This window comes from Lytechinus variegatus, chromosome 8, assembly GCF_018143015.1.
Source record: "Lytechinus variegatus isolate NC3 chromosome 8, Lvar_3.0, whole genome shotgun sequence".
In the NCBI taxonomy this organism is placed as follows: domain Eukaryota; kingdom Metazoa; phylum Echinodermata; class Echinoidea; order Temnopleuroida; family Toxopneustidae; genus Lytechinus; species Lytechinus variegatus.
Genome location: NC_054747.1, coordinates 40,292,075 through 40,319,962, shown reverse-complemented (window position 1 = coordinate 40,319,962; position 27,888 = coordinate 40,292,075). Strand labels below are relative to the sequence as shown.

General features: G+C 37.5%; 1 protein-coding gene across 5 annotated transcripts in view; it reads left to right on the top strand.

The window, feature by feature from the left end:
* The window catches only part of LOC121420496 (gamma-aminobutyric acid type B receptor subunit 2-like), a 49,035-nt gene extending 26,332 nt beyond the window's left edge, over positions 1–22,703 (top strand). For 2 of the 5 annotated variants that reach the window (XM_041615155.1, XM_041615154.1), the window contains exons 3-9: positions 14,347–14,597; positions 16,172–16,304; positions 17,010–17,117; positions 17,975–18,103; positions 18,731–19,096; positions 19,457–19,618; positions 21,581–22,703. In XM_041615155.1, the coding sequence (XP_041471089.1) occupies positions 14,350–14,597; positions 16,172–16,304; positions 17,010–17,117; positions 17,975–18,103; positions 18,731–19,096; positions 19,457–19,618; positions 21,581–22,573 (2,139 nt within the window). In that variant the 5' untranslated portion in view covers positions 14,347–14,349 and the 3' untranslated portion in view covers positions 22,574–22,703. Of the gene's footprint in view, positions 1–8,491; positions 9,237–11,775; positions 11,808–12,659; positions 12,716–14,346; positions 14,598–16,171; positions 16,305–17,009; positions 17,118–17,974; positions 18,104–18,730; positions 19,097–19,456; positions 19,619–21,580 lie in introns of those variants that run through there. The other 3 variants (XM_041615158.1, XM_041615156.1, XM_041615157.1) reach the window with 3 other exon arrangements.
* Positions 22,704–27,888: the final 5,185 nt, after the last annotated feature.

The window sequence follows — 27,888 nt, the reverse complement described above, 5'->3', positions numbered from 1 at the left end:
TGATAAAACAAATGGCATAATCTTTTAGTTCTCTTACACATGTGAAAATATTTCGGAGCCGCCCCTGACATGCCTGATTGTATGTTAACCAACGACCCCTCTCTATATCTTTCCCCTCCCACTTTCTATCTTCCCCACCCCCCGACTCTCTCTCTTTCTCCATAGATCCCCTCCCCTTTCCTCTCTCTCTCTCACGCACTGCCACACACATTTTATATCTCCCTTCCCTCACACACGCTCCCACACACACTCTCTCCCCCTCCCTCACACACACACTCTCTATCTCTTTCTGTCTTACTCTTTCTAAAAAAGAAAGAATGGTATTGGATGCAGGTGATATGCGAGCGTTAGATTGGTCAGGAGTCCGCGTATGAGGGGGGTACCTGTGATGTAGAGGGAAAGGGGGGCTATCAACCTCTATCAGAGCCTGCGGGATGCCAATTTGTCAGAATTACACACGTGAACCATCATTGCAAGTTTTGAATGTATACATTTTTAATCAATGTGATTCTGTCAACCATTATTTTTTTATATTTAGTCATTTCAATAGTAGGTCTACCCACCTGCCAGCAACGATTATTCTTAGAAATGGATGTAAGGACAAATTTCAAAATAACAATCTTTTCGTAAAGCGCAAGAAAAAAAATAGCGAGTTATTTTTAAGCATCTTCGATCGTCTTTTATTTTGCATGCAAGTAAAACGATTGTTAAATACCGCCCTCGTCGGTAGGGGCATGTCACTTAAACACCTGCTCCTCCAGCAGAGAAAAATTGACTTTAAAAAAGAGAGAGAGAGAGAGACTCGATTTGAATCATTCGTTATGATAATTCTTTTGTAAGACCAAAGTGAAATTGTGAAATATTGGAGTAAAGTTGGGTTGATTTTGTAAGGGGAAGGGAGAGAGAGGGGAGAGTGAAGGGAGAATATTTGGGGGTGGAGTTTTTTTTATCTTATATTGTCCAGTTATATCATCTTTTGTTTCTTCACCAGATCAAGCTGGTTTGTGGTCAGCACTTCCCCATTCTGACTTTTCCTCCTTTTATTTGTTTTTTACTTATTACATGTATTTCATCTTGTCTTGTACTGTCCTGTCTCTTGTTTTGTTTTGTCTCTTGTTTTGTCTTGTCACTCACTTTTTCTTTCTACTTTTTCTTCTGTCTTTATTGCGCAACATATCCTTCGCAGCGAAGACCTCTTTGTGTGAATAGCTAGCTTTGCACTTATTCTGTAATTATGATTTCGACCTTTTTATTCCTTCTCTTTCTTCTTTCCTGTATATAAACGCATATAAGAATAAGTCGACTATATTTTCTTCATTTCCAAGGGGGAGCCACACTTTACAAGCTTTGCTTTTTAGTGCACCCCCTCATTTCCATTTATGCCCAATATTGTACTGTTTATCATACTGTAAGAATGCTCGTCTGTAAAATTGTACTTGATTTTTATTACTTTATATTACTTTGCATTATGTTTTTAATTGAAATGGAATAAAGAATTGAATTGAATTGAATTGATGGAAGGCGGGGCTATAGGGAGACAAATCATAAAGGCGAAAAGATGTGTGTTTAAGGTCTTCATTGTATAACAGGGTGAGTAGGCCAACAATTACAAATCAAAATCATGAAATTTACATCATCGATGTTATATCACACTAAAAGACAATGTTATGAAATAAATCTTTAATCTTATCACTGTTTACATGGTTTAGTTCATAGAATCACAATACAAAATTATTCAACGCCCTTTATAAAGCATAAACAGTTATATCTCAAAAGCAATAAGAATGTTATCCAAAATAACAAATCATGGTTTGATACATGATAAATAATCACAATGCAAACTCAATCAACATTCTAACGCAAGGAGGGTGAGAGGGTGGGATGGCGGGGGAGGGGCAAGGATGTCGATTGAGAGAATCAGTGGCGTACCTAGGATTTTTAACAGGGGGGGCAAATTCGTCCGCCCAAAAAATTGACAAGCAATAAAAAATTTTTATAAAAAAAGTCTTCAACAACAAAAATAGGATTTCGTTTTAGAAAAAAAGGGGTCTTCAAGCTCGTCAGGGAAGGGGGCAGGGATACGTCCTTTGCATGGGTTGTGACTCGTCAGATGGGAAGACTGCCCCCCGTAGGTACGCTAGTGGATAGAATGGATAGAGGGAAAAGTAAAATTTCAGAGCGTGGCATCATATTGATATGGGTTCCGTAACACAAAGGCTAGCGATTGATCGCTAATTTCAAAGAACAATTCTGATTGGTTCATTATCAGTCTGCTTAACAAAATACGCATGCAACGAGGATCTTGATTGGTCATTTCATTTAGCGATTAATCGCTAGCCTTTGTGTTACCGCGCCCTGGTTGGTTCCCTGTGAAGGGAAACCGGAAGTGACAGGTGAAGCAAGCTTTTCCTTCTTGAATCTTTATTCTACGAGCAACTATTTCATATCTTAAAAAAGAAAAAAAAACTATGGTGGGCACTAAAAAGAAGAATGATTTTTTCCCACTTTGGCTGAATGTGTTGATCTTTACCACGAATTGGTGATTGGTATAGGTCGAAAATAACGATATGTATTCTGACAAGGTCTTCATTAAACCATTAGGCAAATGCTGAATAAATCATAATTGTTACCCGTTTAGAAGGGTATAAACTCTTTACTTTTCTTAACATAATTTGTACAGAAGTGAACACCTTTTCATATCTAGCTTTTCATTCATCATGATTTTTTAATTTCTGTGCCAAAACAATGATAGAAGCAAACTACCTAGCTGTCGAATAACAAACCATACCACATAATTGTTAGTTTATTATGTAAAAGCGTTTATCACATTTGACTCAAAATCATGTTTCCCTCTCTTCTTGTTATTATTATCTAGATTTACTCTCGGCCAATCAAATGCACTGGTTTTAGTGGCTTATAACATCTGTCGGTTACAATCACTGACCAAAACTTTTTGTGTTGCGGGCCCTAGGTCAAACGGTGTCAGTGGCTCGCCGGCTTTACCCCTAACTAAAAATAAAGTTATTTCAAGTGTTTGCATAAAGGAACTTAATAAAAACTCGCCTTCCCCGCCCATACCACTTCAACTGGCATACATTACCGCTTGATATGACCTACTTTAAACCAAGATAATCAATTTCAATTTTAGAAACCCCTTTCCAATGTTCTATCGCGACCTCTACCCGAACAATCAATCGCCTCCGTTCACTTGTTATCCCCCGGACCTTACAAAAGAAGGAATAGTCAAAGATGTATGTTGTAGAACTCAGGTGTTATCATTTCATAGGATTAGCACCTATTGAATGAGCGTTGGACTGGATCAATTATTAGATGATGTATTGGTGTGAATCTTCATTAATTATGGATGAAGCGCCTTTGAAAGGTGTTGCCTAGCAACGGAGGACGCTTTTTTCGGCAGCCGAAGGGTAGGGAGATTGCATGATGAAGTCAACGTTGTATGTTATTATTCCGGAGGAGATAGCAATCATCATGGTCATGCTTCTATTGAATTAAATATGATGAGATGAGATTTCAGGCAGCGCCTCGGCGTATTGTTTTTAAGGGGCGGGGTTAAACTTGACCTAATGTTAGCTTTATTTTATTTAACGGACAGATCCACTCCAACATCAATAGTTGACTTGAATGGGGAGAGAACAAATCAACAAGCATAACACTGGAATTTTCATCAAAATCGGATGTAAAATAAGAAATTTATGACAGCTTAAAGTTTTTTGGGGGGGTTACAAATTTTGATTTAAATGAAATTTTCAGGTTGTTTTTGGTTTGATTTTTCGTTATGGCGTTCAAATCAACATTTTTCTGGTATGGACTGGACCTTTATTGAAATAGGTCCTAGTGTAGAGAGATACAAAATTATTCAAGCGACCTCTTTCTTTCTTTTGTCTTCCCTTTTCACTTGAAAATACATAGTGGTGGTCTTCCCTAACCTGCCCCCTGTTACGCTAAAGTCATGCATTACCGATTAAGCAAGTATTCCGAGGATATAAACTTATTTTGAATGTCTTGGCCTGTTTTATGTTTCTCCCTTTAAGTATAATTACAGTTTTTTTCTATCTCCTTTTTGGTCGAGTTTCAGAAAGCGCCCACTGATGTGTTGACCCCCCCCCCCCATGAAAGTGACGTAACGATGGAAAATAATGGTGTAAAAACAGTTTGAGGCCGATAAAGATAGATATGGTTCGCTCTTTTGGAAAGATATTGAGCGAACGAAGCGAGTGAGCAATAAACCACACAGTAAAAAATATATAACGCTGTTTACTACATGAACCTTATAGTAATTGTTTAAACGGTTTAAACAAGTGTTTAAATCTTAAGCAACAAAGTTTAATTTTCAATATCGAATCTTCAATAAATTAAACATGATTGTATAAACGGTTAAACAAATACTGTAAGGTTCATATAGTAAACAGCGTTGTATAATATCTTAAACAGCGTTTTTACTGTGCAGGTTTCTGAAATACTGAATACTATCAAAGTTAGCATGCAAGAGAAATCGAATTAATGGAAATGATTATGATAAAAATGTTCAGGTTGAAAATACAATGATATCGTTTTCACTACAATGATCTGAAGACATGGAAAAGAGGGGCTGAAAGAGGTCTGAAGACATGGAAGAGAGGGGCTGAAAGAGGTCTGAAGACATGGAAGAGAGGGGCTGAAAGAGGTCTGAAGACATGGAAGAGAGGGGCTGAAAGAGGTCTGAAGACATGGAAGAGAGGGGCTGAAAGAGGTCTGAAGACATGGAAGAGAGGGGCTGAAAGAGGTCTGAAGACATGGAAGAGAGGAGCTGAAAGAGGTCTGAAGACATGGAAGAGAGGGGCTGAAAGAGGTCTGAAGACATGGACGAGAGGGGCTGAAAAATTCCCACGATCACGAATATAGGCTTGGATCAGAGTGTCTCTTAATCCACCACCCCCCCCCCCCTGGCTTCTCGAAACTAATTCGATACACCGGACCTCTATTTCTCCGGTTGATGTGGAATTGTTTATTCAAACGCTTTGAGAGCCATGTAAAATGGCAGAAACACGATAATAAAATGATGAATTCTTGCATTCTTTAAATGAATCACTGTGGGCTCTGCTTGCCCAATTTAAAGCATGTAAAATGCTAGAAATCGTAATTATTATCCTTGTGCCTCTAAACCAAAACGATGCGCCCTATTTGCACTGAAGAATTTTAAAACAAGCATCATACAAAAATATCCAAACAAATTATAAAATATTAATTGTATCTTTGCATGTTATAAACCTTGCGCCCTATAAAATATAATTGTAGCCTACACAAAAATTCCTGCAGCAGAGTCTCGAGAACATTTGTGTAAATTTACAGAATTATGGGTATTTGGTATAATCTTACATATTTATTCTAATAAAACTGTTTCCTTTTTTTAACAGACCTGTTCTGTAAACTTGTAAAATATCTTCCTGATATATCAATTTACAGAATGATTTTGTTGATTCTTTTTGTAAAATCTGGGAGGCGGCTATGTTTTTCTGTATCTTCTGTTTTTCTCTAAATATTAATTGCGTCTAAACAAAAGAGTGTAACATCTCTGATAAAAGGGATATTTATACAATTTAATTGTAACTCTGAATGATTTCCACAGACTTGCAGTCACCATTTGTACCTTTTATTATATGTGGATTCCAATATACTTTTGTGATTGATTTGTTAGATATCGTTAAACATTGTTGGTAGATAGTATTTGATCGATCGATGTAGGTCATTAAATTTTGTGCTTGAGTTGCAAAGCTCAACATTATGGGCTAAATCAATAAGTACACCAATGGATATTGCCTATATACCACACTCTCCAGAGCTGTTGGTTGAGGAGAGAATGCGCACTTTAAGGCCCCTGGGGCCTGTTGCAGAAAGAGTTACAATCAATCGCAACTCTAAAAATCATGCGCAATTTGATTTTCGACCAATCAACAACGCGCATTTGGGACTTGCGCATGATTTTTAGAGTTGCGATTGATTGCAACTCTTTCTGCAACGGGCCCCTGGTCACTTAAAGTGCGCATTTACTCTCTTCAGTGCTATAGTGCTAGTTTAAGTAACTGGCTTGATTCCATTCAAATACTCTTTAATTTTCTTTGTTTATTTTGTTTCACTGTTCGTTACTTTGCTATTATATTGCATTTTTTATATTATTGATAGGATTCTCCTACACTGGCGGCATCAATAACATGAATAAGGGGCAAATAAAGACAGAGTTTCAAACCAGGAGGGGCTATATTTCTTATTTTTGTGCGAGAGAGCTCATCGACCGTGCGAAGAAAATTGTAAAGTGGTATTTTAGTGCAATGACGGCCTGAATATCTACTCGATGTTTTGACAGCGTTGAGGGTTACTGCAATAGCTGCTTTTCTGTACTTCTTTTGGATATGGGCAACAATTCTGAATAGAGGGGCAGATGACCGCCCCCCTTCTGAAATCATTATCTTTGCAACTGTATATACTATCTCGCTGAATACACTATAGCAAGTGAGCATGATTTGTACGGGGGTCCCAGCTCCCTATTTTCCTCCTTTTTTTCCTTGACCCCCCCCCCAAAAAAAATGATAATAATAAAAATAACAATAACAATAATGATAATAAATAAATAAATAAATAAATAAATAAATAATCATATCCCTCCAGCTGGAGGCGAAAATGAAACACAATTTTTGATTATTTCTAGGATCATGAAAAATATGTTTGTTTGTTGTTAATGTGATAGATTTCTTTTCATGTGTATACAATGTATTCATGAAACATTTGACTTATTTGAAATACTTAATCATTGTGTCACGTATACTCGAACGGGAATCCAATTGAAACGTCGCAAGTCAATAGCCCTCCATAGTCTACAAATCCACATTATAAATGGTTAATCTTCTTTGCGTCATATCTAATTGATCAATGCTCGCTGTCCGAAGCGTTTGTAAGAACTGAACATATCGAAATGATGAGCCTTTGTCTTTTAATTGCAGGGTACTTAATGATGATAATACGATGTTGATACGGAATGGCCCCCAAGGTAAATTCTAGATAATCAAACAAACGGTGGCTATTGATCCAATGTTTAATGATTGGCCTAATCAATAGTTATATTCGATAGGATTGTTTTGTTTAAAGTGGGGTAGTTTTCACCGTTTTGTTTTTTCGAAGGACGTGTGAAATGAAGCAAGACCCACTCACGCCTTTCCTTAGAAATACCCCAAGCTATCAATGACCTATTCTCACTGATCTGACATCGATAATTAGTCCTTCTGTCCATATTAAAAGCATGACCGTCTCATACTGACCCCCCCCCCCCAACAGAAAAAAACAAAGACAAAAAGAGAACATAACCAAGATAAATGAATAAGTAAATAAATAAAGATAGATAGATGGATGGATGGATGGATGGATGGATGGATGGATGGATGGATGGATGGATGGATGGATGGATGGATGGATAGATAGATAGAGAGAGAGAGAGAGGGGGAGAGAGAGAGAGAGAGAGATAGATAGATAGATAGATAGATAGATAAATAGATAGATAGATAGATAGATAAAGAGAGAGAGAGAGAGAGATAGATAGATAGATAGATAGGTAGATAGATAGATAGATATATGAATAAAACTTTTTCAGGATTATCAGAATGATTTTGATGTGAAGGTGATGATTATTGATGAAAATAATCATGGTTATGATTGTGGTGATGGTGGTACTACATGGTGGTGGTGATATGATGGAAGTGATGGTGATGATGATGATAATGGTAATGATGATGATGGTAATAATAATAGCGGTATTTATAAAGCGCCTTTTGCCTGTTATTACCCCGGCTTTAGCTCGAGCTGCCATCACCAGCGCTCAGTGCATGCAAGGAATTGATCCTGCCGGGTACCCATTCACCTCACCTGGGTCGAGTGCAGCACATTACGGATAAATTTATTGCTGAAGGAAAACACGCCATGGTTAGGATTCGAACCCACGACCCTCTGTAATGATTTTGACGATGATGATGACGATGATAATGATGATGATGATAATGATGATGATAATGATGATGGTAATGATTTTGACGATGATGATGATGATGGTGAGGATGATGGTGATGATGATGATGACTAAAAAAGAATATTTAGTAAACTGTCTATAAATGGCTCATATTTGAAGTACATGATTTGTAATATAATTTTCCCGCATTTCTTTTGGTTTTTTTTTTGGTCTAACCAACCATTTTAATTTTCACTCTTTTTTGTTTCCCGCCAATTATATTTCTATTTACCCTCCCCCCCCCCCATCCCCTCCTCTTACAACCTCACTACCTCAGCTCGATTTTTAATACCCTACTCACTGGTCAATGCTGGTAAAATACGACGCATTCACGGTGGTGCACGCAGCGTGAACCAAGCGATTACAAATCGATATCACTTTTCCCTTCTTTGTCTAGCTATCGATCACTATATCATGCCAAGTCGTCTGCTAATATGTTGGCTGCCCCTCAGTAAGCGATACCTCTCATTAGCATTGTCTTTCGGGTTCACTAGGGGTACTTGTGGTCAGGCGATCTTCATTCGTCAGATAGTTAAGACTCAATAACTGCGAGCTCAACCGTGCAAATTCAGAAGAAACATCGAAAAAACATAGACCCTTGCAGGTGTCGGGGGCTTTACTCTTAAGAATGTGATTCCAGTAATTCAAATGATGCCCCTTCTTTCTTTGAACGCGGGACAAACGAAGCTGGGGATTTCATCCACGCTTCGCTAGGATTTTCTACGATTTTAAATTTTGATTGTACCATTGGGATGTTACGTTGATCATGATTGACATATTTGGGACAAACAAAAAACGAAGCTTGATATTTTGACAACGGATCACTTCGAATTTCCACGATTTTCATCTTTTATTTATTTGAACGTCGCTTTGATTTGGACTGACGTTTAGAAGTGAACACGCAGATGTTTCTCATGATGTAAACACTTTTGAGTTGATCTCTTTGGAATAACACTGGACGTCCTGAAATTGCCTACGGTTGAATAGTGTTTACTTCCTGTAATGGGTTAGGTGACTTTGGTCGGATACATCCAAATCTACTCTAGATATCGTCCTATCTGAGCAGGGGGAATCGAATTCCCTTATTTTTCCGGCAAACTGTTTCCATGGAAATTTGCATAATACTCATGATCGTAGTTTCTGAGCTGCCCTGATTTAGTAGCACTCTGATCAAGGAACTCAACGAGTGAGTGTTGAATCTCTCTTGTATTTTCGTTCGTTGGTTAGGATGTTGTAGCAAATCTGGTAGCAAAAATTTACCCTGTAATATAACCAATTATCATTATTTATTATTACTATCATTATTCTTATTATCTTATTGTTATTATTATCATTATTATTAGTAGTAGTAGTATTAGTATTGTTGTTGTTGTTATTATTATTATTGTTGTTGTTATTATTGTTAATATTATTATTATCATTATCATTATCATTGTCATTATCATTATCATTATTACTAATACTTTTGGAGAGATATATACGGATGTTTAAAGTTCGTTGGTGGGCAGTCTAACTAATGAAAAAAAAGGAATTCATTACTGTCAAAAGAAAAGAAAAAGGTAAACGTTTCTTTACCTTTTCATCATTTTTGTATTTTTTTGTTGTAACATGGAAATACAGAATCGTAAGCATGGACGTCATATATTTACTTTTCATTGGAATTGATTTGGAATCATTTAGACAAATATATGCATTAATATTACCCCTTTCTCCATATTGTTTATTCATGCATATATTATTTGATTCGTCAATTTTCATTTATTTCTTTATAATTCGATTGATTTATAAATTGATATTCTGAATACCTTCATGTTGGAAAATATTTCATCACGATTATCAATATTTTTATTATGACTATCATGATGATTATCATCTTTGCCATCATCATCGTCGTCATTATCTTCGTCATCATCATCATTATCATCACCCTCCTCCTCCACTAATTGTCAGCGCAAATATATTTCTTTTTTTATCTTTTCTCCAAAGTAATACTCAATATTTATGAAATATATTTCATATACTAGTGCTTTCATACTTGCCAGTTACAGCTCCGAAGTGTGCTGCATTTAGATCATGAACCTGCATTTAGATAATAAAATTGAGTGCAAAACACTGAGCTATTCTTTGGTTTTTTTCATGTCTAGCGATCGCAATTCAAGGGCAATGTTCATGGGGCATCTTGTTAGCGTTTTTCCCCGACAGTCTTGCCCTAAGCCAATCAAATTCAAAATTTTTAGTAGTTTATAACAAATAGTCAACTCAATGAACCCACTTACTATTTTCTGACTAGTTTTTTCTTCAAATGTTTCCAAGAATGCATTGTATCATTGTGGTTAATTGTCACAATTAATACTGGTTAAGTTTTTTGATACAAAAAAAAGACTTTTTGTTTCTTTTTTGTTTTGATATTTATTTGCGGGGGTAGGAAACGACCTAAAATTTGTGGTGAAGACCTGTTTGTGGGGTTGTCAGCATTTCGTTCAGCTTGAACCCCCCCCCCTCCCCTTCAAAACTCCTACGTACTGGTATATACTTTTTCCATCAGTACACGAGTGGCGTATACCTATTCAAAAAGCTAATACACGTACGTCAGTTATTCAACCAGATGATGCTTCAAGTCAGCTTGTTTTAGTATGGCGGCACTTGAGGTCCAATAACTCGTGACATCACAATTACTATATTCACGAGAGCAGACCTGTGTAATCCCGTAATTGTGAATGCGTGTCCGCAAATTAGCATAACAATTTGAAGTTTGGCTTACACTATCCCAAAGTCCCGTTAATCCCTTAATTCCCAAAAGTCCCGTTAATCCCCTTAGTAGATGACCCTAATCAATAAGTCAAGTTTTAAGGGTCATTGTTAACCCCTCATCAATTACCGTTAGTTGGGTCAAACTATTGACCCCTCACCAAGTTTATCCCTTTGTCAGTGGGGTGATTAACGTTGGGCCCATATTAAACATAATTACACATTATTCCCAGCAGCGATTGATACAATTATACGTTATACGCCTGGGACTTATGTAACAGATCCCTTTTATCAACGCTCTCGGGAAAAGATGCTGCAAATCAATTTGCTTGTAATTATACGTACCCAATCCATGTTGAATAAGAAGGTCTCAATTAATATGGGGCTTGAATTTGGAAAGGCAAAGCTTACGGTTGTGTCAATTTTGGTCGTGATTGTATTTTCTTTAGATAAAGATAAAGAACAATTTTTAAGTTCTTGAAATGTTCTTAACGTGTATAATTTATGATTTATGTTAACAAGGAATATATATGTATTATTATGATTGTAGGTGTAGAGTAAATATTGATTTTTTTTAAGAGGTACTGGGCACTACCACAAGAACCTTAACGACCTTGTTTAGCCCCCCCCCCTCCCCTTTATCTTTTTATTAAGATAAAAAGTTGACAATTTTTTAGGGCCTTGAAATGTTCTTAACGTGTATAATTTAGGATTTATGTCAACAAGGAATACATGATTATAAGCGTATAGTAAGTATTAAAATCTTTTGAAAAAAGAGGTACTGGGTACTACCACAAGAACCTTGACGACCTTGTTTAGACCCCTCCGTTGGCATTAATTTGAGAGAAATGATAACATTAAGATTTAAAAAAAGGTTAGTATCCTTATTGCAATAGAATTATCATCTTTACTGTCTCTTGAATTTTATAAAAAAAAAATAAAGTAAGTTAACCTTTTCATTGACTCAATCATTGCAGAGCGAACTGGAATTGCCTACCAACCCATTGCGGTATGTTCATTTGTATTTTAAACAACGTAATCATGGTAATGAGTTAATTTAAAAACAAATCCGAGGGCGTCACGACGTAGCATGTTACTTTGATTAATTTCTAGTATAAAAGACACCGGTTATCAATATCGTAGAACAAGAAAAGTCACCTGATATCAATATTGTAAGTCTCCATAGTACGAACCTAAATAACATATGGGGTATAAAGGCCAATAATTACATGCCAGTATTAAACCTCTACAGCTCCAAGACAGGTTGTTCACAATAGAATATACATTATACGCTTATCTCTCCAATTTATAAGATATAAGCCCAATTAATCTTAAATTTCCTTGTAATCTTTACAAATACCATCATAAAGGGGGTTTTCCTTGTTCTAATTCCTAAATTATGGTAGCCTCAAATATGCAAGGGCAAATGTAGAATTGATCTGTATTATGTTAGATAATGATCGTGTCGGCAGGAGTCAAAGGGATTCCGAGAGATGAGGAGGACCATTCGATGTGACGAAATGATGTCTAATTGTAAAATCAATGATGAAGAGACGGCTGTGTTGTATTGTAATGCCCCAGTTACACAAACGATACCGACTCCTAACTATCGGATGGTATGGCATTCAACATAATGTAGTAGCTTTGATCGGTCTGGAGTTGGTTTCGATGGTGTGCCTGTAATATAAACCGTTTAAAGAGAGTTTTCCACCAGCGATCGACTGGTATACGATGCATTGTGCTAAAGTACATGATTAGGTCGTGACCCGCCCCTTTCTTTCAAATGAGAATAAGGCTGTGACGTCACTTCTCGCATGGAATGCTTTGAAAATATAAGAGGTGTATTTAATGTATTTAGAGCATCCATCATAAACCAATATACTGTGTAAGGAATAAGATGGTGGTGATTTGACGGCGGTATGTAAAGATTCATTTTATAACTGATTCTGCAGAAAGTTAAGGAAAGACTCGCATCGTTCAAGATGTCTTGGTTGATTTTGTCCACATACTTTCGTAATTCCGAAGCTTCGTTATTATGAAGGTTCGGATATTCCCAAGGTTCGTATATCCGAAGGTTCGTTAGTCCGAAAACGAAATGAGGTTCGTATTTCCGAAGGTTCTTTAATCCGAAAAAGAAATGAGGTTCGTAATTCCGAAGGTTCGTTAGTCCGAAAACGAAATGATTAACGAATCTAATTTCGTTTTCGGAATAACGAACCTTTGGAACAACGAACTTTATTTCGTTTTCGGATTTAACGAACCTTCGGAACATCGAACCTTATTTCGTTTTCGGATTATCGAACCTTCGATCGGAATAACGCCACAAATGTTCGGATTAACGAACCCTTTTACGTTTTCGGATTAATGAACACCGAGGTATATATAGGCAATTTACGTGTTTCGGAATTACGAAGTGTAACTGATTTGTCGAGTTGTCGTAAAAGGTATAGGACATTAAGCGAGCAAATTTGTAAGATTGTGGAGTGTGACTCGGTGGATGAGAAAGGTAATTGAAAACATGGCTATATCCCTGTTGGTAATTAAATGCCACGTAGTATATGTGCACAGTGTGTTCACGTATGTGTATTGTGATTAACACTGTGGACAGTGTGAGTGCTCACAGTAGGTTTACACCATGGACAGTGTGTAATTGTGATTCACATTCTTAAAATGCACTTAATTGATATGATGAAGACAACTTCATACACTGTAAAAACTGCGGTGTTAAAACTGACACCAATTGGTGTTAATAGAGGACCACACCCTGAGGTGTTAAAAGTACACCCTAGAGATTAAACATAACACCAAAGGGTGTAAATGTAACAACAAAAGGTGTTGTAATAACACCTATAGGTGTAAAACTAACACCACAATTTAACACCGGTGTAAAATAACTGGTGTGGTCCTCTATGTACACCGGTTGACACCACACTTTTGCTGTGTACTGCGGACAACTCGATGGTGTGGGCACTTAATCTGACATGTGATTGGGCGATTTCACACTTAAGATGCTCAAATTGAACAGTGTGAAGACGTTTACAATATTTTACACTGTGAACACATCAGTGTAAAAACGATCACAGTGTGTTCACAAAGAGGACTATGTGCAGATGTGATTTCCTCTTTTACACCTTTTCAAATTGAACAGTGTGGCGATAATTTCACATTGTGGACCAAAACAGCGTGTGGTCACAGTGTGTATACAATAGGGACTGTCTAATTAACACTGTAAAAATCTTCTTAGTGTGGAGCAATTTCACACTGTGGGACAGTGTTCTTTCTACATGTTGCAGGAGGGATATGTCCATGCCGTATATGTTTTTGTTGTATATATCATCTGATTGAAAACATATCATTCTTATACCTCCTCTCAATAAAGGAATACAGGACGACAAAAGACATTCTTTTCTCATTTTGAATTGGAATACAATCCCTCTAGCTTAAAACGTTATCCACACGACTTTCGATCTCATTCAATGTAATCATTATGTTCACGGACAATGGCAATACAATGTATTCATTTCTGCGCATCTTCATATCTCCATCAGGAAATGAGCGCCAACATTTCGCATAGCAACGGGACATCGACATCCCCAACCCTTCACTTCATCACAACAGCGCCCACCGTTGCCATGGAAACGGAGGAGGATGGAATGATGGATGGGGTCCACGATGAGACATCTTATCGATTTCGGACCATCTCCCCGGTGCTCTTTGGATGTGTCTGTGTATTGACATTGTTCGGTCTGGTGCTATCTACCGTGTTTCTCGTCTTCAATATCAGATATCGAAATCACAGGTAAGGTGGCCTCAAGTTTATTTCCACGATAATTCATTTAAAAAAAAATAGAACTGATTGTCATGATCTTAATAAAGATATGCGAAATCGTACCTCTATATCTATATTGATTCAAGAATCATATTTTCATATTTGTGTTAAAGGGGAATGAAACACTTGGAAAAAGTGGGCTTGTGTGGAAAGAAAAAAATAAAGAATAAGATCGGAGAAAGTTTGAGAAAAATCAGACAAAACATGAGAAATCTGTGAGCATTTGAATATTGCAATCACTAATGCTATGGAAATCAATTTTTCTAAAACTTTCGTTGATCTCTTTCTTTGATTTTTCTGTTTTTACACAAGCTATCTTGTTCCAAAGGTTTCATTTTCCTTCAAGTATTCAATATGAGTTATCGCAAATCATAATCAACGGTGGCCTCATGCAAGTCTAACGATAATTGATTTGAAAAAAAGTCGAATATCATTAACATGACTCTGAAAGGCTCTAAAAATAGTGTCTGATGAGTTATTTAATGCACTATATCTAATACAATGATGTCGTTGCTATTTTCACTCTTTAGTATCAGATATAGTAGGTAAGGTAGCCTCAAGATTATTTCCACGATAATTTATTTGAAAAGAAAATAATCGAACATGATTATCGTATCTTAAACAAATGCATAAAAGTCGTATCTGATAGGGTTTAAATATGGCACCACGATGCCGATGAACTTAAGACTCACATTGCCATTGTTGTGCTTAATACAAGCAGATGCGAAGATAAGAAGTTAATAATTATTCACAATTACAAGATACATTTTATACGAATTCGACTCCAGACTGATGGAAGCTATGACGTTTCTTGAGGTGTCATCCAGATAATGTGTCAGACATGAGTCTGTTTTGTTCGTGTGACTCTGGCTGGAGCATAATAAGAATAATCTTAAATAACTTTACTGATTTTAATGTTATTGTTCAAAATGAAACGCTATGGAAACTTGTACAGTAGGCCTGATAATGTTCAGTGCGTTAACAAGGTGTGTCATTGTAATGAACATTTCTTACATCTCACATTTGACGGTGTGAAGGTGATTCCACACTTAACACCCTTTGAACATACTGTGAACATACTATGATCGAACTGTGAACACAGTGAATACACTGAATAAACAGTGAACACACATTAAACACACTGAGCACTCACAGAACACACACTGAATACACTGTGAACACACTCTCAACATACTGTAAATACACTGTGAATACACTCCCAACACACTGTGAACACACTGTGAGCACACGTTGAACACACACAGCACACACACAGAGCACACTCTGAACACACTTTAAACACACTGGGAACACGCTGAGAACATACTGTGAACACACTTTGAAGAGTGTGTGTTTATGCTCTGAACACACACAGAACACAATCTTAACACACTGTGAACACACGTTGAACACACTGTGAGCACACCGTTAATACACTGTGGAACACACTGTTATTTCCAGCAAATCTGTACGTCAGCATGGTCAGTGTAATAGAGACAACCATTTCAATTATTGATGTGATTCATTTCTTTATTTTCCAATAGGTTAATAAAAATGTCAAGCCCTAATTTGAACATACTGATTGTGCTTGGTACCATTCTCATCTACGCATGCGTGATCCTCCTTGGAATCGACAGTAATACGTCATCACTAGAAACCTTAACAGCACTCTGCAAGGTATATTATGCACTTTACAAACTTTCTCCCAGTAGGGATCTTAAACATGATTTTACTTTATTTATACTCACGTTATGGAATTATATTAAGTCCTTAAAGCTCAGACATACGACACGATTTCTAGGATTATAACATTAAACTAGTTTTGACAAAAACTTTTGATTACTTTTCTATTAAGAACTCGGTACTTCGGTAAGAAATGCCTGTCTGTGTCTCCAAATTTGCCACATTCATCCCAGAGCCGTGTTGTAGTGGTTCTGACTCTCGCCTTGTAAACAGAGGGTCGTGTGTTCGAATCCCACCGCGGTCTAGCGTCCTTTGGCAAGACGTTAATCCAAACTTTGCCACTCTCGACCAAGGTGCTAAATGGGTACCCGGTAGGATGCGAAAGATATTGTATGTTTGAATTTGCCAGCGCCATAATGAGGCTGCAATGAATGCAAGGAATGCTCCCCGGGAGTGGAAATTGTGCACTTTTCGTGCGGGATCGAAATGAATCCAATGACCGGGGTAATATGATGCAAAGCGCTTTGGGCCATTCTGGGAAAAGCGCTTTTTAAAATTGGCTTTTTATTATTATTACCACGTTTTTCCAACAAATCGATCGGTGTAAAGTCAGTTTCGTTGGTGTGACCATGGAGCTAGCTCCATGATGTGACTGACCATTCTTTGCATTTATGCTTTTATGTTTGTCTTAATTTTCAGACGCGTTTGTTCTTGCTCATATGCGGTTTCACGTTAGTCTACGGGTCTCTCTTCACCAAGTCTTGGCGAGTTTATAGAATATTCGGACACACTGGTGCAAAACGGATGGTAAGATGAAATGAGACTCTATTCGAGAGACATTAATATATTGTAGCTTAAAATTCATGTAGCGGAATTGGCTTTTTGCTGAAAGTGCGATTTGACCAAGTATTTGGCGTTTTAGTGTCTTCTTCTTTCCTTAGCCGCTACATTCTGCGTCGTAACCCCCCCCCCCGTAGATCCACCACCCTTTCTTTTTCTTTTTATAAGACTACGCCCAAGGAAGTAGTAAAATGTACCCCCCCCCTCTCTCTCCCTCTATGCAATGACACAAGGGGAGCGTTTCATGAAAGTACTTGTCGGACGTTTTATCCGACAGTCGCCATAGTAACAGTATTTTTTAACCAATCAGATTCAAGGAAAGTTGTCAGATCCTTCCACTTGTCGGACAAAACTGTTGATGAAACGCTCCCTAATTTTAACACTGGCATAAAATTGTTAGTGCGGTCCTCTCACACATCTTGGACTGTTGTGTTAACATCATAGCCTTGTTTTGCAGTGTACTTAACTCAGTTAGAACACACTCTGAAAATAAAGTGTTAAATCAACATTTAAAAGGAGTATATGGAGGTGTAAAAAACTTTCATAAAAGTTGCAATTACACTTTAAATGGTTCGAACAAAATTAAAATACAAGGTTGGATAAGACATTTTGAAAAAGGTTGTCACCTCTCCAACTTTTTAAATGTTGATTTAACATTTTATTTTTTAGAGTGAAGACGTTAAACGTCTCGAGCAGGTGTGAGTTTTGTATCTTGAACAAATACGCAAATCATTGAGCATTTTTGCTTTCAACTTCAAGTTAAGACTTGACCTTCTAAAATAGAGCAAACCCCTTTTCTTGATTTTTCTTGAATACCCTTGCAGGTGATACGAGATAATAAACTGATTGGAATAATAGCTTGTTTACTTCTCGTCGATTCTCTTATCATGGCAATATGGCTGATCTTCGATCCCCCACAATGCCAGGTGCAAGTACTTCCGGTGACGTCACAGGTAGGCATTCAGGTTATGAATTGAGACCAACTCGAAGTATTGATGAATAAATAAATAAATGCAGATTGCAGTGTTTGCAGACGTTTGCGGAGAGCGATGCCCAAGGTCATTTCAGAAATGCGGCTTTTTTTTCTTTTGTTATTATACTTCACATCTACCTTAGATAACAAACATGCAGATAGGCAGTATATCTAATAATGCCCAGTTATAATGTTACTATTTGTATGAAGATATCATAACTTTGAGAGGGAATTAAACTGATCTGGTGGCCTCCTTACTCTGATTTATTTCCAGCTTTAGAAGTTGTTAATTTCATACAGGGATTGGATGATATTGATCTCGTTTGCATTCAGTATTTGAACATAATTTTGTGTATATATGAGAGTGATGATCTAAAAATTATATCCATATACCTTCACCAGTTAAGTAATTGTTTAATACCAATTACGTGTATTTAATATTTCATCGAAAAGGACTCCAACGTCAAGTTTGTGATAAGGACGTCATAGAAATTGAACATTTTCAAATTATTTTGGGTGCTCGCCTTGCACAATTCAATACTCTATTACAATTTTTGAAAAGATGAAAAATTTTGTATGACATTCCTGCTGTTATCATCCTCTGTAGAAAGAAACAACTCAATCAACTGAAAATCCCTTGACAACGCCACAAACCACACCCACATGGAGGGGTGCGGTCTACGTCTGCCACTCCCACTATCAGGAAATCTGGCTGCTTGTCATCTACGTGTATAAGTGTATCATTCTACTCTACGGCACACATCTTTCATGGGCAACTAGGAATGTCGCCCTCAGCGCCATGAACGATGCAAGGTGCATCATCATCTCTGTGTATACCTGTGTCGTCCTGGTTTCCATGACGACGGCTCTTTCGTCGACGATGTGGCGGTGGCCCAACGTGTGGTACTCTTGTCTGGCCTTGGTCTTGCTTATCTGTACGACAGAAGTCCTGGTCTTGGTTCATCTTCCAAAGGTAGGTTACAAATCAAAGCGGACATTGATGATAATATGAATGAATGATATATGGGTGAGGTTTTTTTTCATATTATCCCAATTTTTTTAAGTATGTAAAATAACGTGTCATTGTTAATGCGCATTCGACCAGAAACCAGTGTCCACTTAAGGTATAGATGATGTTTTTGTTGGAAAAAAGGATGAAAATAAAAGATTGGGATCTTTCTGCTCCCCCTTTGGGGGCGGGGGTTCTATTTTTTTTAATAAAAGCTGACAGGTTCGGGTCCGTCAGGTTATGGCAAACAAACTTTTCCTCTCTCTCTTTGCCTACTAGTATAGAAGTAACCCATCTCTTGAATTATACTCTCTTTGTATCTAGATACTTGCTTGGAAGGACAACCCGGATGCTACAATGCCATTGTCAAGGACGCTTACGTCGTCATACATAGCAACCAATCACGGTCAATCATTCAATCAAGTAGAAGAGGAGTTATTTCTCTTATCTGCGGAAAATGCAGCTTTAAAACGATCGCTTGGCGAGGTGAGAGCCGTTTGTTAATAATCATAAATTTGATAATGATAATAATAATAATAAAATAATACTAAGCATTTATATAATGCTATCTACATGTATCTAGAAATTATCTATTCCGAGGCGCATTATGTATAATTATTATTATAACCCCAGCTTTAGCTCCAGCTGCGTCCAAGTGCTCAGCGGATTCAAGGAATTAACCTTGCTGGGTACCCATTCACCTCACCTGGTGGGTGTTTCATAAAGCTGTTCGTAAGATAACAACGACTTTAAGAAAGACTGGTGATCCTTTGATTTGGTAAATGGTATACACAAAATGCGACGGTTTAGTGCGTAAGAAAGGATCACCAGTCGTTTTTTAAGTCGCTCTTAGCTTATGAACAGCTTTATGAAACTGCCTCCCGGCTGAAGTGCAGCACAATAATTATGATTTTATATAAGCTGTATAGTTACACATAATAATCAAACGTTATCTGATCTATAACATTACGAGACTATCACTGTCGGTCGCAAGAAGCACTGTGTCACACCTGCACACAACGGGTGATTTCAAGTTCAGTGTTGGCCTCGGTGTTAGTGTTGACATTTTTCTTGCTTCCCCTAGCTCCAAAACTTATTCAGAGCTTGTAAAACTGATCCAGATCACATTATTGACATCTCAACAACGAGTGACTGACTTTTCGACCCGCTTTTCGGGACCATCCTCATTTTATGTTTGGTGTTATAATCGTGTAAAAATTGACCCAACACCAACACCAAAAGGTCAACACTGAACTTGAAATCACCCAATGTATCCCGATAGTCATCTATGTGAAGATGTACTGTACTCCACACTGTTAAACTGCCACAGTTCGACACTGTGGACACCTATACACTGTGACTGGGTGTTCACACTGTGTTCAGATAGCGACCTATGCGAAGATTGTGATTCACACTATCAGCCCGTATTCTAAAGTCAGGTCTAACTTAGACCATGGTCTAACTCTGTGCTAAAATTTTTATGTTAAAGGAGAATGAAACCATTGGAACAAAATAGCTTGTGTGAAAACAGAAAAATCAAAGAAACAGTTCAAAGAAAGTTTGAGAAAAATCGGACAAATAATGAGAAAGTTATGAGCATTTGAATATTGCGATCACTATAATGCTATGGAGATAGCAAATTGGCAATGCGACAAAGATGTGTGATGTCACTTGTGAACAACTCTCCCCATTACTCTAACATGTCTAATATTATATTTCACTAGAATTGCCTCTTTTATCACATCTATCCATAAATCATGTGTTCTGTCTGCATGAGGGCATGTAATGCATATGAGTGATTGCAATATTCAAATGCTCATAACTTTCTCATTATTTGTCCGATTTTTCTCAAACTTTCTTTATTCTTATTCTTTGATTTTTCTGTTTCTACACAAGCATATCTGTTCCAAAGGTTTCATTCCCCTTTAAGCCAAAAGTGTCAAAAATTTTATTAAGTTGTATGTTTCTTATGTTTACTATGCTCCTTCTTGATTCATCGATGGTGAAGACAATCATTTATTTATACTTCCTAGACAATTATGAATGACTCGAGAGCGAAATGAGCTGAAATATGATATCTCTACTGTTAGTGATTGATGTAACAATTGGCTATCCATACCTAAAACGAGAGCTTTAAACCCGAGTTTAAGTTAAACCCGACTTCAGAATACAACTTTTAAAGTGCTAGAATTCAATACTGTGGACAGCTATACAGTGTGATTGTTCACAGTGTGTTCACATTGTGGTCCATGTTAAAATTTGATACACACTGCTCCAAGTGCAAAAATAGTCCACGGTGTACCGATAATAGTCTTGTTCCACTCTGAGGGACAGTGTGTCCTTTTTGGGGGGATCAAATTAATAAATTAACCTTATGAATTAAGTTCTATGACAAATATATCCTTGGCCTAACATTATCAATTTGTCGATTTTATTTTTCATTCGCAGAAAGATGATACCATCAAGTTGCTTCAGAGTCATGTTGGGGTTGCCAAGGAAAAACTCTGCCAGCTTATTGTCGATGGTGACGGCCGCCATGACAGTGGATGTGATTTCGATGGTTCCTCATCGGCCACCAGCCAAGAAGATCCCACATCGATTGGTACAGAGCCAAGTGTCAGCGAAAAGTCCGTCACGGAGAAGCCAGTAGATTACGCCCAGGAGTCCGGGGGCTCTCAACAGAACAGTCCCGTTAAGAAAAAGAAAAGGTCGCCGAAAAAGAGCAAAGGAACATCAACGAAAGGTATTTCAATGGAGGGAGAAGCAGTGACGGTTGTTGATTTGGAAGATAAAAATGTTTTAGATCGATCGACTTCATCTGCGTTAATACCTCCAACAACTGGTCGACGGGAGAGCTTAAGCGTGCAAAGCATACGCAGGAGAAGAGCGAACAGTCTTCGAAGTGTCGGCAGCACATCGTCCCAATTTGAAGAACTGCGCAACTGTATCGCAAAAGAACTACACCAAGCTCAGCATATATCGTCAAACCTGCGCGATTCCATAGCGCAGGATTTGGGCTCGTGCAGGGAGAGACCTTTGTATTACGATATCGCGCGCACGGAAGGTGAAATAATGTCATCCTTGAGCAAATCCTACAGACTACGAGATGACGACACGCATTCTTTAGCAAGTAGTACGTTCACATATGATAATCCTGTCTTTTCTCGCGATCAGTTTCCAAGGAGAAGCAACAGCAGTTATCGGACAAGCAGAACAAGCAGACAATCCAGCTTTAGATCCGTTGCCAGTATTGCCCTTGAAATAGCAGAGAGCTACTCGAGAAAAAACAAGAATGGGAACGTCAAAGACAGAGAACTGCAGTGGCCAAGTTATATTCCGCCCAAGGAATCTAAAGTGCGCAGTGGGGAGCCTTTACGAGTTGTGCGCAGCTCGGAAGCGCCAATTGTGTATACTAGGAGCATATACAATACATACGTTTGAACGAACATCAAGATCATTTATGCTTTAACTCATGTCAGTTTGCTTAAATGTATATAAAAGTATCGATTTTGTGAAGATACAACTATATTTATTTACTGAAATGAACTTTGTGTTAACTTATTTTCCAATATCGTAATGTCAAATATGGAGGTAATGAAGCTCTGCTGATGCAAGCCGTCGGTTCTTTGCAGTTCGTGTTTTGTACTATTTACAAATTATTATCAGAGCTTCGTTTCGGTTTATATTTTATGGCAGCGTTGTAAAATTCAGGTTTTAGGTGTCAATCTGGAACAATTTTGATCTGATAAAATATTAGTTCTCCTGTCAAAACTCTGATTTAACAACTATATAAACATGGTTTGCTTATTTTTAGATAACACCACCAGAAAGTACACAATGTCACATTCATAGCGGTGTGTTTACATTGTAAAATACTTTGTAGAGTCACCTTCACACTGTTAAATCTTATTTTAACCATTTTAAGTGTGAATCACATCTTCACATAGTCCACTATATGAACACATACCATGAACACTCACGTAGACCTATTGGTCAACCGTATGAAATTTTAGGCCTATTTCACACTTTTAATTAGAGTATATTATGAATTATATCTTCACAAAATCCACTATGTGAACACACTGTGTTGCACTGTGTGATACTCTGTAGTTCTATCCAGCATTAATGTTGGTACCAATGAACGTAGAGGGCGTCAACACTGTGCAGATATATCACGAGCCTAATAAGGCCTACAACAGAAACGCAAAAGATATTCATTCGACCCAACCCAAATTTGTATTTTGATACAGCCGATGGACAAAGGTGTATGCATAAATATGATTATCCACACTCTAAAAAAAGGTTTTCCCAATATTGGGTAAAATGGGAACATGCATGTTGGTTAGGTAAAGAGATACCCCGGGGGGGCACTTACATTGACGAGTGGATACCATGCGCGACCAAAAAAACACGTAAAAAGGATGTCTTTTTCACGATAGGGCACGTTACGTACGTAACGTGATAAGGGTGTCAAAAACACAAAAATAATGAAAAAGGGTATCTATTTCGCTAGGAAAATTACGTGCTTAGGGTCGAATATGTGGGGATGATAAAACAAAATTAAAATGTTTTATAAAGGATATCCTTTTTGCCCCAAAACTTCGTGTTTAGAGTCCGATTTGAGCGAGGTGTAGACGGTGGGTCGTACTAAACCAAATAAAGTAAAGCCGACGACCGAAGGACCCAACAATAAAATATTCCTATACTTGTTTAGGGGTTCATTTCTGGGAATATTTACCAAGAGTATCGTTTTGTTTCCAATACTTGTTAAGGGTAGGTTTTCACACGCCAATACTTGTTAAGGGGTGCATTTTCAGAAAATGGAAATTACGTGTTTAGGGTGCTTTTCGAGACCCCATGGTCGCGCATGGTATCCACTCGTGAATGGAAGTGGCCCCCCCCCCCCCCCCCCGGGAGAGATACCAAATATTTTGTAAATTTTTCGCAATGTTGCGTTGAAATACCAAGTAAACATGCATCTTTCCTTTCTACCCAACATTGGGTGTTTTTGAAGTGCATCTAACACTGATTCTATTAAAGGCAACAAATGAACTTCCTTTTCCAATATAGGGGAAATCTACTTAACTTTTGGAACTATTTGACTGGCGGAAGAATTATAGTTATTTTACTGTAGGCCTATCAGGTTAAGAATTTGTTCCTGTCAGATGTTTTCATAAATGCCGATTTATTTTTAAAATGGTCCGGGTTAGGTACCCTTTTCTGGTCATATATGGACTGCCAGATATATATCCTATCCACCGATAGTAAATATTTGACTCTTTATTTTTGTCCTAATATATTCTTCATGAAGAAATAGACATTCCTATAAAAATTTCTATAGAAAATATTTAACGCGGGTGGCACCTGCAGTGTTCATGTAAATTGTTGACGCCCTCTACGTTCGCTGGTTTAAACCATGATCACCTTTCCCCATGACATAGTTTCATGTACAAATCAAACAAGGCAATCGTGGTTTTACCATTGTCTTATCATATGATATCTACAGTCAATAAATGAACTGTGACCTATTATTGCACAGCAAAAACTGTGGTGTTAACCGGTGTACATAGAGGACCACACCAGTTATTTTACATCGATGTTAAACTAGTGGTGTTAGTGTTACACCTATAGGTGTTATTACAACACCTTTTGTTGTTACATTTACACTCTTTAGTTTTATGTTTAATCTCTAGGGTGTAATTTTAACGCCTCAGGGTGCGGTCCTCTATTAACACCAAATGGTGTCAGTTTTAACACCACAGTTTTTACAGTGTATACTTTTACCATGGGCTTATAGCATGCCTTTTATCAATAACATAATACAAGAATCACGGTTTTACCGCAATTTACCATTCCAGAATCACTATGCAGCTAATTACGAGATCAATTCTGGATAATGAAAACAGAGTGTAATTTTACACCACTTATTCCAAACAGTGACTTTACTTTTATGTTTTACTTCACATTTATCTTTCATTACATGTAAAAATGACAGAATTGCATTCAGCAAATAGTAAGTATGTTCAAAGATGATTTGAGCTTGTCCAAATTACCAACAATCAGTTACTTCTTCTTCCTTGACATTGAACTAGCTAGGGTACTTACGCTGAATATTGAGCGCTTTTAAGTAACGTTTCTAAATAAAATTATAGCCCAATATGATATCTGACAGAGGCTGAACATGGGCAAAAAGAGGAAGTCCTTTAGTTGAGCTGAGAAAATCAAAAAGCATGCCAAATAACTGACGCAATATGATTGTGTCTTTTTTACCTGGATCAATATTTTTAAATTTAGATATAACTTAATCTTATCTGAATTTTATCTAGAAGATCAGTCGAATAATTGGATTGAAAGATGATATTCTTGAATCTATGGTGCTCATGGTGATGATGATATGAGCGAGGTTCCGTAATTACATGGGGGACGGATTCATCAACATTCTAAACTAAATCTACTGAAACTGTCCTTCAAATGACAATGAATAGCTCAGAGGTCTTTGTCGAAAATTGGCGAATTGGGTCAGCAGATCTTCCTGGGATTCTGAGATGACGAAAAATTGTAAATGAAAATCCATATTTTATCGTTCGAAATAGACATGAAAATGAAATGTTCCGAAAATTTGCTTTGCCCAATTGATCGTGTGCCCGGCAGCAGCTGTGCAGATCGACGAGGCTCTATCCCGTTAATCGTTGAACGCCAAACCGGGTAGCAGCAGCTCCCATCGTTTAACGTCCTTTGGTCTGACGCGGCCGAGGTTTGAACCCCCGACCTTCCGGTCGTTTGTCGTACGACAATGCTGTTTTGATTCACTGATTTTCGACGAAGACTTCTTTTTTCATGAAGATCTTTCGACAATATTATTCTCTACACTTTAAAAAATGTGGTGTTAAAACTGACACCAGTTGGTGTTAATACAGGACCACACCCTGAGGTGTTAAAATTTCACCCTAGAGATTGAACACAACACAAAAGTGCGTTAATGTAACTACCAATGGTGTTGTAATAACACCTATACAGGTGTTGAACTAACACTGTCAATTTAGCACCGGTGTACAATAACTGGTGCGGTCCTCTATGTACACCGGTTAACACCAACGTTTTTCATGTACGTTCTGCGTAGTAGTTGTGAAAACTCCTTATTGTCTATGATAGCTAATGTCAAGGGTATATATACACCTTAAATGAATTAGATTGTTAAAGTAAATTTTAATTCCAAACGTTCGGCACTTAAAATACACTCCATCAAGTATAACACATTTAATTGAATAAATTATTGAATCAATAATTTTTAAAAGAATTCATTTACTCTTTGCTCATTACTTTTGTCTGTTGTTCACAGACTGTTTTGATTGGTGTTGTTGTTGTTGTTTGAGGGGCAATAAATCAGAGAAAATCGATTTTCAAAGTTCGAATTCATTTTCCGATAAAATGAAAGGGTGCAGCATGAAGTTTAGCGATAGATGGAGGTAATAAACAAGTTCGAATGGGAGACTGCAGTTAGTAGCAGAAAATTCCGAGGTAATTCTCCGATATTCCTTCCACCTGTGTTGAGAGCAAACGTTAAAAAAATTCAAAATTTTCAACCAACACAGGTGAACTTTCATGATCGTTAATACCTCGGTCACATTTGCTCTACGGCGACCGTAGGGCGAGTCGAAAAAACCGTCCTATTCATTTTTATTCAAACCCCACTATTATGTAGTTGTTACAAAACATTTTTAACGGCTGTTTTTTACTTGCCGTACGGCCGCCGTAGAGCAAATGCGACCGAGGTATTAGTGCAAAAGGTTTTTTTTCTAGTAGATCAGTAAAAGAACATTCATTCATACCCGATGTCGATCGTCAAGCCGCAGTCACATCGACAAATCCGACTCCAGACCAACCAAAGTTATTACATTATATCCAATGACAAACTATCGATCGGATTGGAATCTGTTTTCGCTGGTATGGTGTGACAGGGCCACAGGGTAACGGGAGTTCACGGGACAATCAACGAAACAAGACCGCATCGACTGGCGTTCGAGAAAAAGATATTGATTAGCATTCTTGGGAACAATGACGTAAAATTGGTTTAGGGTTCGTTGAGTATTAGAATTGATCTTGGTGAACGATTGAGCCGTGGATGTTTTATAGATCTCGGATAATTTTTTGTACCGTTTCGCTTCACCTAGCAACTAGAATGTATAAAAGTAATAAAGTACAACGCTTAAGTCAGTCTAAATATGACATTTCCCAAGACACCCCCCCCCCCCCCGTTGAATTGAGGCAGCGCAATGGAATAAATTTTTATTATGTCCCAATTAAGGAAATATATAACCTTTTGGGGCATATAAACTTAGCTAAATGAAAAGCGTTGTATAACTTAGTTCAAAACAAATGTTGTCCATATTTTGCATAATTATAATTTTTTTAAACAAAAATTTTTAAGGAAATTTGAAACGCGATTCAGCAATATTGATTCAAGCTGGTATAAGCCGTTTTGACAGATCCCAGTGGCTTGTATTTCGAACTCGAGTTAAGTTTAATAATCGCCAAGAGCAGAATAAACTGGCGTTCAGCTATAGGTCAATTTTTAGACCATGGTATAAGTTAAACTGGACGTGAGAATAAGGGGCAGTTTGTCTTATAGACCAATTCCATCCCAATTCATGTATTTTTGCGGTATACGCCTTAAAAATGTAGTATACTTGGCTAACCCCTCGCATACAGATGGAGGCATAAATTATAACGATAGTAATAATATAATGGTGAGAATA